Raw genomic sequence first — 17748 nt, forward strand, 5'->3', positions numbered from 1 at the left:
CCGAGACACTCACACATCACATCTCAGTGATTTCATCAGCTGACAAACTTGTTTAAGTATGTCAGCTACAGCCTGACATCCTGGGATGGAGAAGAGAAATGTATTCCCTAACACGCAGTGGGAGGTGAGAGTATGTGGAAATATTGAGATTGCTCTGAGTGTCCGGGCTGGCCACCGACTGGGGTTGACACTGCTCACATGTGTTATTTCTGGTTGGCTTCAGGTAGTTAGTTGGCTTCCAAGGTGATGATTGCCGTTTTCTCTGTTGCTGCTTTTGTGACAAAGTCTGTTTTTCCCCCGATGTGGTAGCTCAGTTGGCTAACGGGGATCTGTAAGAACAGGAAACCCACAGCTCTCCTGTTTCACTTCTCAGGAATAATGTGTAGGCAAGGCTTTAGGTTAAACCCGGAATTTGTGTGGTGATTGCTGAAGAGGAAAGAGGGTGCCTCTGGACTCATGGGGCAGTAACAGGATGTTAAATATATTTAGTTAAATGCGTTCAGATTCAGTCTGCCCTAGAAACTTCTTAGAGTGAGGTGGGAGATGCACCCCAAAAAAGGGGATGGTGTCTTGAAAGGGCAAAGTACTGTCACTGACAGTCCCTTTGACATCAGGGTTTTTCCCATGGATGGTGCCTCAGAATGGTGAGCTGGCAACAAGAAGCTTTGATCAGTGAGCTAATACCTGCAGACAGAAGAGGAAGGATTGTCCAGACAGGAGTAGGTTAGGACAGTGTGGCTGATGGCCACACAGTCTCCATCCTCTCCTGATGGAGACTGTGCAGACCAGGAAGATTTGCAAAGCTTAATTTGCTGCTAGAGCTTCTCTTCTTCTCCTTTCAAGTACCTCAGGCCAGTGCCTCTATTATCCATGGCCCACACCACATCCTTGTCTTTCTAACTCCATGCAGTAACAAAGGAGCAATCTGCCCAGTCATTAGACCAATACAAACATTTAGAACTAGTCTGAAGAGGAAGCAAGATGGACCTTCAGCCTCAGATTACCAAGAGTTTGTATGTCAGCGTGTGACATTTGGCATCCAGCCATTGTTCTACTCATCTTCTGGGTCCCCTGACACAGGGCTCCCCTATTCACCAGGCCATTTCTCTTTGTTCAGGCTGATGGCACCAAATACACTTAACTCTCCCCAACTCCTTGCATGCCATAGCAAATCCTATGAGGTTTGGTTTGGATGTCGTTTTGCAGTGATGTAGAAATAATTGATTCTGACCCTTTCACATGCAGCTGTGACTTGCAGCAGGATCACCTGAACGCACCCAGTTTGCTTGCACAGTGATATCTGATTTTGCTTGTTCTGTCCGGCCGCCTTTGCAGTGAGTCAGACATCTCTGAGCAACTCCATCTGCCTCCTGGCTTTCACTCTCAGGAAGGGAGAGACCAAAGGAGACTCCCCTGTGGCCCACCCTAAGGTGTGGAGTGTGAAGTTTGCTTGAGGCAATATGCGCTCTGATCTCCTTTCTTCTCCCCGGTGTAATGCACCGATGGAAAGGATGACCTTGATTACTCGGACAAGAATAAGCCTTGTTGTAAAAAACCGGAGGTTGGGGTTTTTTTCTCCCCGCTTAAACAATGCAAAGTGTAATGGTCCAAGTGTCAGGGTAGCTGTAGTGTTGGCTTTATAGTTGCTAACTGAATCAACTTGGCTGCCTCTCCCAAGAGTCTGGTGACCTTTTTCTTTCTCCTCTATCTCTTTTCTCTTTGTTCTGCTAGTGAGAACTTCTGTGTGGACACTGAAAACTATATATAAATAGGTCTGTGCCACTAACCAAATAATTCTTGACCTAATTAAGCAGAGCTTCCTTTGGCAGAAGCTCAGCTGGCAGTGGCATGCCACTTTTGTGATAGTTTTCATAAACAGCTGTAATAAAAGCAGCTGCATTGCTTTGATGCTGCATGTGAGGGCCTGGAAGGATCCTGCATGCTCATTACAGAGAGCCTCAGAACTGGATTTTGGGGGCTGGTGCATGAAAACCTAGGAGGGGTTTCCCATTAGCCTGAAGTTACACGGGTGTTGCCCACAAGAAAAGACTGACTCGTTCCCTCTTAATGAGGCCTTTTCCTGTAGTACTGGATGCTGCTTTCACTGTTCCATTTGGCCCACCACTTTCAGAGCTTGTGGACTAAGCAGGTATTTCTTAAAGCACTCACCTGAATAACCACTTTTTTTGTTGTTCTTTCCCTTGCCCAGGGAGATGCTCTGCTGACTTTCTGTGATGCTTTTACCCCTGTGGTCAGCTCAGGGTAGCTCACTCACGGTGACTCATGCTGGCTTGCACTGCGTGATCCCTTGACCTCCGTAATCCTAAATAATTTGAGCACAGAATGGGATTTGCCCTGGCATGAAAATGAGCATGGAGAGAAGGGTATCACGACTCCCAGGAACATAGAGGCAGCTGGCTGCTGGGAGCTTTGGAGAAAAGGCCGGTAGCAGAGGGAGGACAGAGCTACCCTGTTTCCACAGCACCCCCTGCTTGGTACCTGCTGCCTTGCTCTCTGGCAGCTGCCCCGCTCCTCCAGAGCAGGTTTCATTGATCCTGTGGTCCCCCTGGGGACAGGAGCTTTCTTCAGTGCATTCAGTGGGGAGGTGCTGAGAAGTTTTTCAGATTGTCTGAGTTGCAAACCCTCTGACCATGAGAGGAGTTGGATCCTGCACAGCTGCCTGCCACCCTGCAAAACAGGAACTGTGATACCTGGTGCCTTTATAGTACCTCAGTAAGTGCTATGACAATACAATATGTGTATTTTTAATTGTACAGCTGGCTCTGGCAGTGTCACAGTGACCCATTATTTGCCTGGGAGAGATGGGGACTCCAGATCGAATGAGTTATAATCTCTTGTCAAAGGCCTCCTGTATTTTTTCTGTTATTCCTCTGCTGTCCTGATTTGTGATAGAGGCTTATGCTCTGTCTTATGATAGATTATGCTTGAATAACTTGTACAAAACTTTAATAAAGTTCTCCTTGTGGAATGTGGTCCCCATTCCTCTCTGACCATACCCGATATACAACATACTGTTGAAGTTAGCTATCAGTTTTTGCACAAACTAGAGCTGTACTTCTGGTTAAAGAGTTCCAAACGAAGTAGAAAATGAAAGTGTTTTAACCAAAATACAGAAGTATTCAGTCCACATGAAACATGTTGGCTATAAGTTTCAAGGCTGTCACCTTTAAACAGCCAAGTGTCTTGAGTTAGGCGTTTCTTCTACAAGGAGAATTTGAGTAAGCACGTCTAACTCCAGGAATTCTGCCAAAGCAGGTTTAGTACTCCTACGTATGCAAAAAAGCTGGTCTTGGGAGAAGCAGATGCTGCAGCAGAGCAGTTGTGAGAGCAGGGTTAGGCTGCATCAGAGATTTTAGTTCCATTTCAGTAACAGCTGCTTAGAACATTGTAAAACGTACAGTTGCTTTTTTATATATTCATCAAGCTGAGCTGATCTGGATCTCAGACTGGTTGAGGGTCCTTGAGGAGTGATGGCTCTGGGGCCAGCCACAGGTTTTACATTTCTTCTTCCTCCCAGATGTGACCATGCTGTGAAACTGATACGATGTAACATACAGGTTTTCTTCCTGATTAACCAAACGGATGCATCTCGCTGCAATTATCATCCTTCATTTAGCATTTCAAGGCCACTTACCCCCTTCCACACACATTGGCTGTCTGAGGGCTGGGTGCAGTCACTCCTGGCCAAACCCTCCAGGCGGTGCAAGTGCCTCCCAGCCCTGGCTGTCAGAGCATTGATTCACCCACCCATCCCACCCATCCTGTCTCATCCCTCACCCTGGCCCTTCTCATGCATTCATTAAGAGAAGCCTTTCCCCAGCTCCTGGGGGTGGGGATGCCCCTACCCCAGGCAGATGGGTGCTCGTGTGCTGCAGGGATGGTGCAGGTGCAAGGCTGAAGCAGAGACCAAGCTGTGCCCGAGTGTGTCCCTGTCAGCACCTTCCTGGTGGTGAACCACCTCCATGGGGGCACCTGGGAGACAGGCACAGGGCCAGAGGGAGGAGGGCAGGGGCACTGTGGGGCACAGATGGGTGAGGAGCTGCAGGGAAGGAGGGGAGCAAGGGCTGTAACCCCTTGGTGGGGGGGTTCCTGCACTGCTGACCTGCACATCTGTAGGGAAGAGAAAGCTGTGGGTTCAAGCCTAGTGTGGCACGTGTGCCTGATGCACTGACTTTGGCAGGGTGAACACAGATATTTTAATTGCTTCATATTTAATGCTCTTTTGTTTCCTTTATTTTAGTTTGATTTCTTTTAGGTGACTGTGAAATTAGCTACACTTCACAGGGAGGCCTGAAATGAAGGTTTTGCAATGCATAAAGCATCCTTTTACTATTATTACTACATTATGTACTTTTTAAAAATACCATTTGGTTTTCAAGGTGCTCCTTCTGCCTTCCCCTCCCTTTCTCCCATTATCTATAATCCAAAAGGTCCTTATGGTTTATTACACTGTGGTTACAGTAGCTTTGTGTGTGTGTGGATGTAGGTGCTTTATTTTGCCCCCTCTCATCCTATTCCATTCTTCAATGTTAAGCTGTTCTCACTCCCACCCCCAACAAACCCTTTGGTTTTTGTCCCTCCCTTCCCTTCCTCCCTCTCTTAACCATTGATTTATATGATATATATGATATATGATACAATGATTTAACCACTGATTTATAAAACCTTGCTTACTGTTTTCTGGTATGTGCTAGGTGAAGAGAGCCACTGTGTATATGAAGGTGTCCAGTGCCATCTAAGACCTTCTGCTGGAAGAGAAGGTTTGGTGAGGTAAGCTCCTAGGGAATGTTGCCCTTCCATGCCCAGGTGTCTTGGATGTTTAAGGGTCCCTCCAATGGCACAGATCCCTAAGTATGCAACAGGATCCGTTCCCAGTGTACGACTCTGCTTGGAAGTGTCCACATTTAAACACAAGTGGGTTTTCAACTATTTCCCCCATAGCCTCACGGGTGGGGTGTAGCTGCATGGCCCTTGTGGGGGTTTCCCTTCTCCAAGTGGCCAGTGGGGGCTGTGCAGCACTTCACAGAAATATGGGCTGGGTCACCTTGAACACCCTGATCAGATCTGGACTTTTGGCTGAAGGGCGAGGGGCACATGGGGAGGGGCTGCAGGACAGACCCTTTCCCTGCAGGATGTGAACTTGTATGTCTGCCAAACTGGGATGAATAATCAAACCCTTGGTTCTCATGAGACACATGATGTTTCAAGGAAACAGGAGACATCATGTGAATTTTGGAGTACTTAAGATGGTGAGTTTTCATACAAAAAGGCTTTTTAAAAGCCAAATGGCTCACTTGAAAGAGATCAGTGTATAGCTTGGACCTCTGATAGGGTTGAACTCTGCTCCATTCATCCCATCCCTCCAAACAAGGGGTTGGAATTGACTCTGTGATTTGCACTGAGTTTGCCCAACCTCAGCTCCTCAGCTCAGCTTCAGCCCTCTGATTCTTGCTTATTGAGCGATTGCTCCAATTGTTGTGCCAGCCTCTGGATCCAGTTCACACACAGCTGTGGAGCAAGGAACAGCATCTAGGCAGACCCACCAAACCTGAGCCCAGGCAATGGGGCTGAATCCTTCTCCAAGATCCAGCCTGTATGAATAGATGGCCTCCTAAAACCTCTCCTCCTGAACTGATCCTGTGTGAGGAGGAATGGAAATAGTCTCTGATGCTGTATTTTAGCTCTCTTAGAGAAAGGGAGGTAAAGGAGGGGAGAAAAAAGAGGTCTTCATTCCCACCGGGGAATCTCTAATTTTTGATCCTCTGGTTTAGACCAGGAATAGGGTGTCTATATTTGGGAGAAGAGAATATAGCTGTGAAATGTGCTGTCACAATCTCCTTTGCTAGCCAGGCTGGCTAGTGCTCTCTGCCACCACCTGTGTGTTCCTGCCACCACCTGTGTGTGCTCCCTTGCCATAACACTTCCCTTCTTAGTTTCCATTAGCCCTCAGTAAGCACTTGTGTGTCTTTGGGGATCTTTACTTTGGGACCTGACACCTACAACTGTTCTGCTTCCCCAGAACTGAGGAAAGCCCTTTGACAGGAGCAGACAGCGGCCTTGCAGCCTGAGAAGGCACAGCCAACATCACCTGTAAGGAGAGGGACCTCAGCAGGCTTGGCCAATTCCTCCCAGTCCCTACCAGGGACATTCCTCTGTGGCAGTCAGGTACTGGGGCAGCTCTGTGCTGCTGTGGGTACGATCCACAGCCAGTACTCACAGCGAGTGTCTGTGAAACTGAGGCGTGTGAACATGTCCTGTGATCAGCAGACAAGCAGGCAGCCTTCCTTCCCCACAGCCTCCACCACCTGAGCACCGCTGTGCTGGGGAAGGGCTGCCTCGCTCCCCGAGGCTGGGCTGGGAAAAGATCCAGAAGCCAGGCTGAGGAAGGGCTGCGGTGCTGCACTGCTGCCAGGAAATCTGAACCCTCCAGGCAGGTCTGCAGCTCAGACAAAGCTCATTAGGGCTCAGCTGTGTAAGGGGTTGTTCCCTGTCCGATGGTCTCGTACACCAGCTGTGTCACCTGCAATGTGCCCCAGCTCATTTGCAGACCTGAGGAGTTTAGGGTTGGGCAGGCACTGTGCAAGGAGAAGAGGAAGAGACTCCTGTGCCCAGAGTACTGATGCTGGTGAGAAGGCAGACGTTTCGTTCCAATGTTTGTTCTTGTTAATGAAAGGAAGAGGGTCTTTAGAATAGGTCTTCCTGCATTTCAGCTGCTTTTTATAAAGCCTCTGGAAAGTTTCCAGTCTGATAATGATGGGGGAATGCTGCTCCCAAGATATATTTTGCATTAAGTGAGTCTGGGAGAATCGAGGTGGAGACAAGGATCTCAGGTGCCGAACCTACCAACTCCCACCTGCGTGCCTTAGGAGTCATGCTCCATCTTGTGCTCTTTGTGATGCAATGAATGGTTCAAGCTGAGCTAAAAGCCCAGCCCAAATTCAGGAGTAGAAAGTAAACCCGCCCAGCTCCTTGTGGTTAGGAAAATGCCTGTGAAGTGAGGGAGGTGGGTTCAAAACCCTGAGGCTGGTAATGGAAACTAATTCAAGCATCTCGTTTGCTGGGCAAGTTCCCTGACCACAGAGCGAGCCTGCAGAGGGAGCAGGCTCCATCCAACAGAGGAAATCCTTGTGCACCACCACACTGAGGAGCACCAGCAGCTCTGTTAAATTCCTAAGCTTGGTCTTTCCTACCCCTCCCTGCCTCGATGCAGGGTGGTTGCTCCCCCACCCCACAGCCTCTGTGTTCTGACACCTCATATGTGATGCTGGTATCTGGTTCATTCTCCTGGCTAAAGCAGGTATCTCCTTTCCTGCACCAGCTCAGGAAAGCCCATGTCCTCTATGGAGTGCTGTCAACACTGGATGGATGCACATCCTTCCGTCCTTGTCACGAGTGACTCTTTTTGTGACCACAATGCTGGTTTTTAACCCCTTCTGTGATGGAGTTCGGGAGGCCTGGGCTTCTCTGCTGCACAGAGAGCTAACACCCCAGGCTCACTCTGAAGCATCTCTCAGATTGTCTCTTCCTGGGTGGCAGAACAACACTTGCCAAGTTCTCCCACACCTCCCTAGCCCAACATCAGGAACCAAGCAGAGCCCCAGAAAGGATATATCCTTGACAGGAACAAAGCTTCCTCATTCCCAAGCCAAGAGGTGCTTCAATCAGCATCCTTTAGGCACAGATAGCGCCTGTGCATCTGAAACTGTCTGGGCTGAGTAAAGCACTGCCTGTAGCTCATCACATCGGTGCTGCCCACAGACTGATGAGACTTCAGCTCGGTACGATGTGAACCGCTGTGGTAACAAACCAACAGCCACTCCTGCCCTGTGGTGAGCTGTGACAGCTCACGTCAGACAGCTCATGGTGCTCCCCTTTCCCTCCTCAAACAGCAGCAGAGAACTGTCACCATGAGGGCAGGATCTGCCACCCTCAGGACACGCCACACTTGGGCACTGCTCCATGCAGAATTCTGCACTGGGGCGCTCTGGCTGTCCTGACTGCAGGGGCAAAGTGCTGCTCTGCAGTTTGCCTCAAGTCTTCCTCCCAGGTGCCTGACTTACATGCAACCTGCAGTTTCAATGACCAGTTGCTAGGTATTAAAACTGTTTTGCTTTCTCTCAGCTTTACTTCCCCAAATCACATGGTGGTAGCTGTTGTCACCCCACTGTTAACCCACTTTCTGAGTTACTGGAATGCTGAGCATCCAACATTCTCATGGAGGCCAACCCCACTGCTGGACTACTACGCTGTGGTGAGCCATAAGCACCTCTTCAAATACATGTTCCTTAGAGAAGAGAGAACAGTAACTAAATAGGTTTCTAAATTTGCATCAGCACTTTTAAACATCTGAGCAGTATGACCCCAAAACCTCAATTTTCTCCATGCTCTGATGGAAAAGTCGGGGATGGAGGGATGGGCATTATGAGTGTTCTGTCCACAGGGGCCCCTTAGGTGAGTTATTTCCCACCAGGCTCATTTCCTGTGCTGTCAGTCCGCTTCACTCCACACCTTCAGCTAAAAATGGTCTTTAGAAGAACCTCCTGGGCAGTAACAGAAAGGAGTGTGGATCCAAGGATGCCACAGAGAGCTAACAATTTCTTCTCTCATTCGAAAGCTAACATGCTCAAATGCTCCAGAACTCATCCTGGATCCAGGGATGTACACAGAAACTGTTACCAGGCTGTAGCCTTAACTAGCTGTCAGCAAAGATGGTGTATAAAACAGGAAGGTTCAGCTGCTCAAAATTGCCCTCTGAAATTTTCATGATCTAATCCAGGGTTCTTCAATAACTGCCCAATTCCCATCAGAACAAGTGAGTGAGCACCTTCCCAAAGCTGACCTCCACAGTCACAGTTAATTCACATAACTGAGAATATGGCTGGTTTCCTACAGGAAAAACGCAAGACCAGATATATTTCACACAGTGTTATTCACACATTTTCATTTGATTTTTACAGTATATACATGTGAACATTACATTATTCAATACGAGCCACCTGGAGTCAAGCCTAATCAAACTGGTCCGTAAACAATCTATATCAAAAAGCAATACTTGAGCAAAAGTCTAGTGGTTCTACCCAAACCCTAAAATAGTTGAAAGGAAATCCAGTGATTTTCATGTTCCTGGATAGAATTTGTGCACAAATGATCTCAGGAGAGCAAGTGGAATATTACACTCAAGATATTGAAAGCACCAAGGATGACAGTTACAGGACTGTTTAAATTCAACCATGGCATGAGTGCTGCAGGGACAAAGTACAGGGACATTATCAGTTTCTGCCTGGACATCCCCAAAAGCCTGACGTACTGTCTTACGTGTTGAAGGAATGTCGGCTCTGTGGATTATAACACACGGCACAGCTACACAGGGTAAAGATAGTCACTAAGGAGAATTGATGTGTCCAAGGAAGTGGCTCAGAAGTCATCCTTTGGGTGACTACGGGAAAGCTCTGGCTCCAGTGACAGGGCTGGTACCTCTGGGGAGGATTTTTGTGAACTGCCATGCAAAAACTACTTGGCAATTAGAATTGTGCTTACTCAAAACAATGAGGCCTACTACTTCCCTTCATGCAGGCACTGGAAGTAGGCCAGAAGAAACTTTCCCATTTGCCTATTAAGGAGTTATCACTACCATTAGAAACGCAGCGCCTCAGATGTCTGCTTTAGTAACAGTTATGTAACCCTGGTATCAACAGTAACATGACAGAATTCCTCAAACAAGTTTATACCACTGCTATTTTCTTTCTCATGATCACACCCCTACCAAAACAGCCTTTTATTTGATCAATGCTCAAGACGTTGTTTCCAAACTACCATGTTGATCAAAACTTTAGGTTAAGCCATCCAAATGAACATTTTACACAAAATACTTACTTCAACAACATACAAAGCACTTTCTTTATCTTTCAGAAACTGAATATACAAAGTAAGCTTTTTCCAAAATATTTCCATAGGCAAAGGATTAAAAAGGATTTTAATTATACACATATGGTCACAATTCTGCCTTAAAAAGATCATTGGGAAATGTACATAAGGCCGCTTGTATATGTACATCATCTTTATGTTACTGTTACAATGTCATATGTCCAGAGAAAAAAATCGACAGTATCATACATATTTGCTTTACGCTGCGAGAAGGCTATTCAAAAATACAGTACTCTTCTGTACAAAAAATCATGCCACATTTATTAAGATGGAAGAAGCATTGGTTTCTGTGATAACCAAATATTTCAGTCCACTTCTTACTATGCTTATTTATCCTGATTTAAAATTTGAACAGATTGATTTCCCAAAGTGTCCATATGAACAGATTCAACAGTTATGTTATAAACAAAACATAATGTTTCTCACAATAGATAAAAAGAAAGCCGGTTCATATTTTTGAAACCATATAAAGATAGAATTTTAAAAAAATCACTTTAGATTTGCTGAAATAAATTTACATTATACAACACTATATGCCAGGGGGAAAGAAGGGAACGGGGATATGAATATACACTAAAATGCAAATTTTTGTCCCAAAAAGGAGTAAAACAAATTACATTTACAGCATGAAGGTTTACAAATGTACATCTGTACAACCAAGGTAAGCATCACTACTAAATTAGCAAGGCTTTGTAATAAACATCGAAATGAGAGATTCGTTTTCAAACTGTAAACTTACACCTATTAACTACACGTATACAATGCATATATTTATAGGAAGCAAAAAGCTATCTGAATATTTAATCAATCATGCTTAAATGTTGAGCTATCAAGTTTACTTTTCAGTGGCCCCTTCTCTTTATCATTACCTATTTTTCGCATCTACAGTGAGAAAGCAAAATAAATGCTCAACACTTTCAAATCCTTACAATTCTATATGCAAAATAAAAAAATACATATCTCTACTCTTCCTGCGTTGTAAAACTGACTGTAAAGTTAATACAGGGTTCACTCCTTTTCCAACAGAGTAGTTTGCTGAATGGAAGTACCACCATCATTTTAACCCCTCTACCTTGTTCAACAATTAAATATATAAGTATATACAGCACTTTATTTTTAATACATCGCTAGAGAAAACCCTAGCGCATGATTTAAAAAAACCTGTATCCACAGCACGTGCCAAAACCTGGTCTTTTAAAATTTCCATCATTTTGCTCTTCTCTAATTTGCTGTGCCCTGTTTGTTATTTGGATAGGATGTTGTGAACCACCAAAATACAACTTAACTTTTCAACATGTTAAATAATGTTTATGCAGCTGATCAATTTTAATCTGGTATAAAAGACTTCACACAAAAGGGAAAAATAAGGATTAATTCTATATACAACTCTATAAACCTGTTGTGCTATGATGCTGGGTAGACCTACCAGATTGCAAGCCAGTGTATTAAAAGAATACTGTACTTTTTCCCTTTAAAAACTATTTCAGTGACTTTACAAGGTAAAAATTTACAAAATATGTGACAGCTATTTTGATACAATTACATCATATACAGGCATTCTGTGCTTTGCCAGCCATCCAATCTGATAGGTCTCTCGATCAGGGCTGGAGATAGTTTTTGTTTTTTTTTTTTTAACAATTCACTCCCCAAAAATATACACAAGAATAAAAATTTTACAAATGGATGAACAAAGTCAATAAATAGATTTAAAAAAATCAGAACATTTAGAGTTAAGTTGTAGGTTTTGATAATTCACAATTTAATTTTTCTTCCATTTCTCTTTGTCTTTCACAGCATCCCATTTGGTGGTCCACCAATTGGCCCCAGATCAGCACTGTTCTTCAGGTAATACTTTTCCAGCTTGGCCAGAATGTGTTTACCATAGGTGTATTTACGCAGAGTCGTGATGTGGGGTCGAATCTGTAATAAGAAACATGTTTGGTTTTAACATCCACACTTTTAAGCAGAGGTGACTACACGTCAAAAAAAATTACGCAAAAAGATGCCAGAAGCCTGCATTTCAAAGTGTGTGAAGTTTCTGGAAAGATGTACAACTGGTGACTTTAACTCATCAAGTAACTGATGTTCCTGTTGCAGGAAAAGGGAGGCAGTACTTTGTGGGAGAGCCCTGCTGGTGACTGGGGGAAGCAGAGCTCTTGCAGGAGTATCCTGGGCCCTGTGTTAAATAGCCTCGGGCCATTATGGCAACAGCACATTTCTCCACGTCTGGATATTCTTAAGCAGAAATGTACCCGTATTCTAGAAGTGTGGGAATCTCTTCTGGGGGAACTGCAGAGTGGATTTATACCCAAAATCAAGAAGTAAAAAGAGAAACCCATGTTTCTTCTGTTATATTAACAGCGATGACAGATACTACATTTTCCCATTTTAAGTATCTTCACATAAAATCTGGCACAAAGACAGGAGATGAAATCCGACTACTGAAACTTTCCCTTTTTAGCTCAGTGCTTAGAGACCTGAATGCTTTCTGCTTTAGCAAGCTCCACTGAATGTCATGGTTATACACTGAGTTCTAGATTACAGAAGCACTGGGTTTTACAGCAGGGCAAGGTGCCGTGGCAGAACAGCTTGCACAGACATACTTCTGAATCATTGCAAGTAAGCACACACATACCTTGTGCATTATGATCTTCCTCTGGGCGGGCTCTGCCACGTCGATCATCTTCTGCACCACGTAGTTGGCGTACTGATCCTTCATCATGGTGTATAAGGCACTGTGAGGGCCGTCGTTCTGGCAGCACACCTCGTCGATCAGCAGGGCTCGCTCCGCACGGGACGCGTGAGTCACACATTTTTCTACCACGTTGCTGAAAAATGAGGCAGGTCCATGAAGGGATGGGAGGTGTAACACTCAGGTAATAATTATCAATTCAGCTAGAAGTTTATTAGTTCTTCTTAACACCAGTAAAAAGCATACTGCGAACACATTGATTCCTCATTTCCAAATCTCCAGTCTAACAACTGAGGAAAATACAGGATTATATATTGTTATTATTTCACCCATTGAAAAGGTTATTTTCTGATTATTTTGTAGGAGACTTTTCCACTGAATCTATGTAGGGTATACTGGACTTCAAGCTCCATATGTATTCTAGCACATCTATTTTGGTTGTGGGCCCTTTGAAGACAACAGAGAAAGCCAGTTATGAAGATTTTTGCTTTTTGAGTGAATGCACTTTCCAGGAGCATGCCTAGATCAGAGATTCCATGAAATATTCTTTTGCAGAGCAAGCCTCTGACCTTCCAGTTTATTTCAGAAGCTGGAAAGGCTATCAAAGTTTGTAACAGCAAAATGATCCCAGTCCTAAATTTGTGCTTTAGAAGTTAAGCAAGCTAGAGGGTTATGAAGAGTCCTATTCAGGCAAAGAAAAATAAAATCCATATAACTAATTTTCTAGAAATTTTTAAAACAAATGCCCCCATAATATCACAGTGCATTTCTACTTCATTCTGATGACAAAGTTAGTCTCACTGAATCACCTAGAATGAATTCTGAGGTGTATTTTTCCTTCACAAAAGGCACATAATCCATATTTCAGCAAAAAAAGACAAAAGGAGGAGTTTTAGGTTCAAATTTCTGAGTAGTTCAGGCCTCCTACAGCAGTCTTTCAGACTTTATAAGGCAGAAAATCCTTGTCAGACTGAACTACCACTTTATAAAGCTAGCCCTGTTATACTTGCAAATTGCTAGGCTGGATTGAGAGTCAGCAAGTCCCAGCTTATCATCATCAACACATCACCCAAGTTCTAGCAAACCTTTTCACCTGGCTCTGGGCATCCTTATATGAAAACTTGAAACGTATTCCCTGCACTTGCACAAAATGAACAAAAGCCATCCCATAAACACACAGAAACTCTTTTGTTTTGCTACAGAACATTTGCCTCTTCCCTCCCCCAAACCTAGTATAAAATGCCACTACCATTCATCTCCATAAAAATATGAAATTTCAGGAGGCAAGATAAACAATAAAAAAATAATTATCAATTTCTTTTGTAACACAAGAAATAAATCCAGTATTACAACTTTACAAGGCTAATGAATCTTTTATATATGGAAGTTGTGCAATACCTGGCAAACTTGTGCTGACTCAGAGCTAGAACTTTTCCTCTTATTTCTGACACGATTTTGCTTTTGTCTTCAGGACGACCATGCTCCAGTACATGTTGAATAACATAATTTCCATACTGATCCTGAAAATAAGATGACTTCAATTTTCTTTTGTGCTCATACCAAGGAATAAATACTGTCAGCTTTTGTACATGAGCATAAAGTATGAAATTACTATTTGCATGGATATAAGGAAAATACAATAACGTCAGCATTACAGAAGCAAAGAGATGCAAGAAATTTTTCATCAAGAATTACTCAATGGACCAGAAAGTTCACATGAAAAATGTAAATAATCTGTAAAACCAGTGTTTTTCTAGAGTATCTTTTATCCTCTTTAAGAAAGAAGTCCTCAAATTTAAGATCATACTTTTTTAACAGCTGTAATATTCCCCTGAACACCAAGCTACAGTCAAAAGTGTAAGAAAAACGCTTTTATATCTTCTTTGCCTCCCAACTTCCAAATTCATTTTCATTAAAACTATGGAAGGAAAGAAAAACAAAAAATCAATGTCTACAAAATTCAAATGAGGCAAATGCATTTAAACTAGGATACAGGAGTAAATTATGGTAACAAAAAATGTCTACAGTGCATTAAAAACCAGTGTAGATGCACTAACCTGCACTAGCTGTTCTGTGTGTTGATGTAGTTCTTCTAAGATTGGCAAAGTCTGCTCAGCAGTGCAGTGCTCCAGAATACGCTGAATTACTCTACAACCATACGGATGAGTTGAAAGTACAAAGACCTTGAAAACAGGATTGTAAACTGATGTTAAACCAGCTGAAGCTCACATCTATTGCAGTATTGCTGCATTCAAAATGGAACTGAACATAACTACTATTAAAACAAGTTTTGCCTGCCAAGGCCAGAATTCCATTTCCAGCAGAAGTCAGGAAAAGATAAAAAAATCAGGTTTTTGTGTGTTAAGGACTCCAGAAAACATACCACTAAGAACCCAAGTGTTCATTAGAATGTTTCTAGCCTACATAGCTACAAAGGAAAGCCTAGAAGTATGAGCCTTACTTAAGTGCTGTTCAACTTTCAGGCTTTTCTTTTTACTTTATTTTCAAATTTTAAGACTTTGACGCTTATAAAAAGGAATTCAATCATGGTGGCTGATTTTCACCAATTTCATGTTCCCAGCGTACACAATAGGCTCCAAGTTACAGATACGAAGTTTGTAAATAACTACTCAAAATATGCAACCAGATCTTGCTTATTCCTTCTGCTTGCTTCTCCTGAAGCTACATTTGTGGTTTGGGGATTAATTCCAAAAATTTCAGTGTTGGTCAGGACTGAACACAGTATCTTGTATGATTAGGCATCAACTCAAATGATGCAGGCAGGAGAAAATGGTAAGTAATATCACAGAACTGTGTTATTTTTCGTTTGCCATTTCATGTTAGCAACTATTTTCTCTATATACTTACTTGGTGCTTAGGATGGATGCTCAGTAAATAAACCAACTCACACTTTAGTCAAGGGGCTCTATTTACAGTTTAAAAAAATGCATCTCATGTACCTCATACACACTTTTTGGTGTAAAAGGACTGAACCCTAGAAACCTTGGTATGCAATTTAGTACTATGAACAACAATAATTCAGGTATTGCTGTTGTGAAAATGAGAAAGATATTGTAGATTTTATTAGGAAATACATTTGGCCATCCATTAAAGTAAAATTCAGTTTTATAGCCAAGTTAGTAAGATTTTTACAATTTTTCTCAAGACTATAAAAGTGCACACTTGTCTCAGAGGATTAAAATGTTATTTAGCTGCAGCACATTCACTAGCCTGCAGCACAGTATCAATCTTACAGTAATGGTTTCTGGAAACAAAACAAAAACCCCAATCTGAAGTAAACAAATACAACGCCCCCTTCACTCCCCACTAGTCCATATGTAGGGAACAGATTAGTGAATTTCATCACTACAGTTCCTTAAGGACTGACATTCATTGGGAAACACTGAAAAGACACACGTGCAACACAAGCAACAGGAGAGGAAAATGCAATTTTTAATGAAAAATATATACTAGAGCGCATATATGTTATTATTATATCTAAAATGACCCTGTAAGAGTTGTGAAGGAAATGTGAAATGGTGTTATCACAAAACACAAACACAAAGCCTGGGTACACAAAGAACCTTGCATGTGTTTATATTACATAAATATTTATTATTTATAATATATCCAAAAACATGTCTTTCTAGAGCCTCCTCTCCCACGAATTCATCCTTTTACAGCATGTTAATTGTTTCTTCAACATCTTTTTCACGTCATCATCCCCTTTTTCATTCTACTTAAAACAAGCTGAGCACAAAGTGGCAAACGCTATCTTGTACATGCAAATGATGGAAAAAGACTGGAAAATCTTTTTCTGTGAAAAACCTGCAAAAAGGAAATGAACCACTGACACTACCTGTCCTTTGAATGCATCAATGATGAACTGGAGCGACTGGGGTTGAACACACTCAATGCATTTTTGTACAACGTGGTTTCCATTTTGATCCTTCACACATTTCAGAACATGGCCATCCAGTTCTTTCACCATTTCATTCTGGAAAAACAAAGATTATCCTTGTCTTTATGATGGTATTCCCCCCACCCTTAAATGGGGAACAATTTCATTTCATGCTGACTCCAACCTTCATATTCACTGGTATTAACTGTGTACCTCAGCACCCGCATTTAAACAACTATTTTAGCCCCTAGGATATTTCATGATGAAGGGAATAATCAACAACGTATTTAAGTAAGAAGAGGGATACAATAAAAATAAATAAAATTTAAAAAGCATTGATCTAACTTACAATTACCTGCTGGTCAGGTGAGATTGACTCGAGTGCTTTCTGGATAACACGACAGCCATACATCTGGAGGGCCAGTGGCAGAACATGACCACGGATGCGTGTTGCTAGAGCTAACTTTTGATCCAGGCTTCCAAACTAAAAGACAATAAATATATTGTTAACAAATGAAGACATATTGCAGCACATGGAATTTACATGTCAGAGTAAGTATTGTCAAGATGTACTGTAATATTTGAATCATTTTTTCACTTTGTATTTTGGTGAGGATAATCACCAGAAGCTTTTGTCTCCTAAGTGCAACATTTTGCAATATTCCACATCCAGTTCACATACCTGCTATCAAATGCATGACCTTGAAAGACAACAAGAAGTCAACACAGATTGTCTGTCTGTAGGAATATCTAAGTGCAATAAACTACTTTTTCAAATAAATTATACAGGAAAATGATCACAGGTCACTATCATGTATGAATACAAATGAGATTTTCTATCCCAAAATTTGTACAGTGTTATCTCACATCCTGTAAGAGAGGATATAGAAGTGACCACCTGGACAATCACATGATGGCACAGCAATATTCCTGCAGCATGGCAGAGAACTGTCAAATTCCACACCTGTAGTCAGCTCTGAAGAAAGCTTGACCAACAACTTCACCTGCCTAACTATACAGTCAACTGAGGTCCCCTATTACACGTAAGGCCATGTGAACCTGTTTCCTGAGAAGTGTTCTGCAGAACTAAGATGAAAACACTCAACTAACAATGATTAACTGTGTATTCATCCAGCTTAATATTATGGAAAAAATAGCAGATTATGACTCCAAAGCAAAATCAAGATCTTGTATATCATATATATGTCAG

At 42.6% G+C, this 17748-nt stretch overlaps 1 protein-coding gene across 15 annotated transcripts in view; it reads right to left on the reverse strand.

Moving 5' to 3' along the window:
- Positions 1-8931: 8931 nt before the first annotated feature.
- Positions 8932-17748, reverse strand: part of PUM2 (pumilio RNA binding family member 2) — a 74903-nt gene continuing 66086 nt past the window's right edge. For 10 of the 15 annotated variants that reach the window (XM_015621214.3, XM_015621210.3, XM_015621212.2 and 7 more), the window contains 6 exons: positions 16888-17022; positions 16497-16634; positions 14695-14820; positions 14036-14157; positions 12581-12773; positions 8932-11865 (listed from right to left, as the gene is read on the reverse strand). In XM_015621214.3, coding sequence (XP_015476700.1) covers positions 11734-11865; positions 12581-12773; positions 14036-14157; positions 14695-14820; positions 16497-16634; positions 16888-17022 — 846 coding nt within the window. In that variant the 3' untranslated portion in view covers positions 8932-11733. The other 5 variants (XM_015621208.2, XM_015621205.2, XM_015621204.2 and 2 more) reach the window with 2 other exon arrangements.

The sequence above is a fragment of the Parus major genome, chromosome 3 (genome assembly GCF_001522545.3).
Source record: "Parus major isolate Abel chromosome 3, Parus_major1.1, whole genome shotgun sequence".
Taxonomy (NCBI): domain Eukaryota; kingdom Metazoa; phylum Chordata; class Aves; order Passeriformes; family Paridae; genus Parus; species Parus major.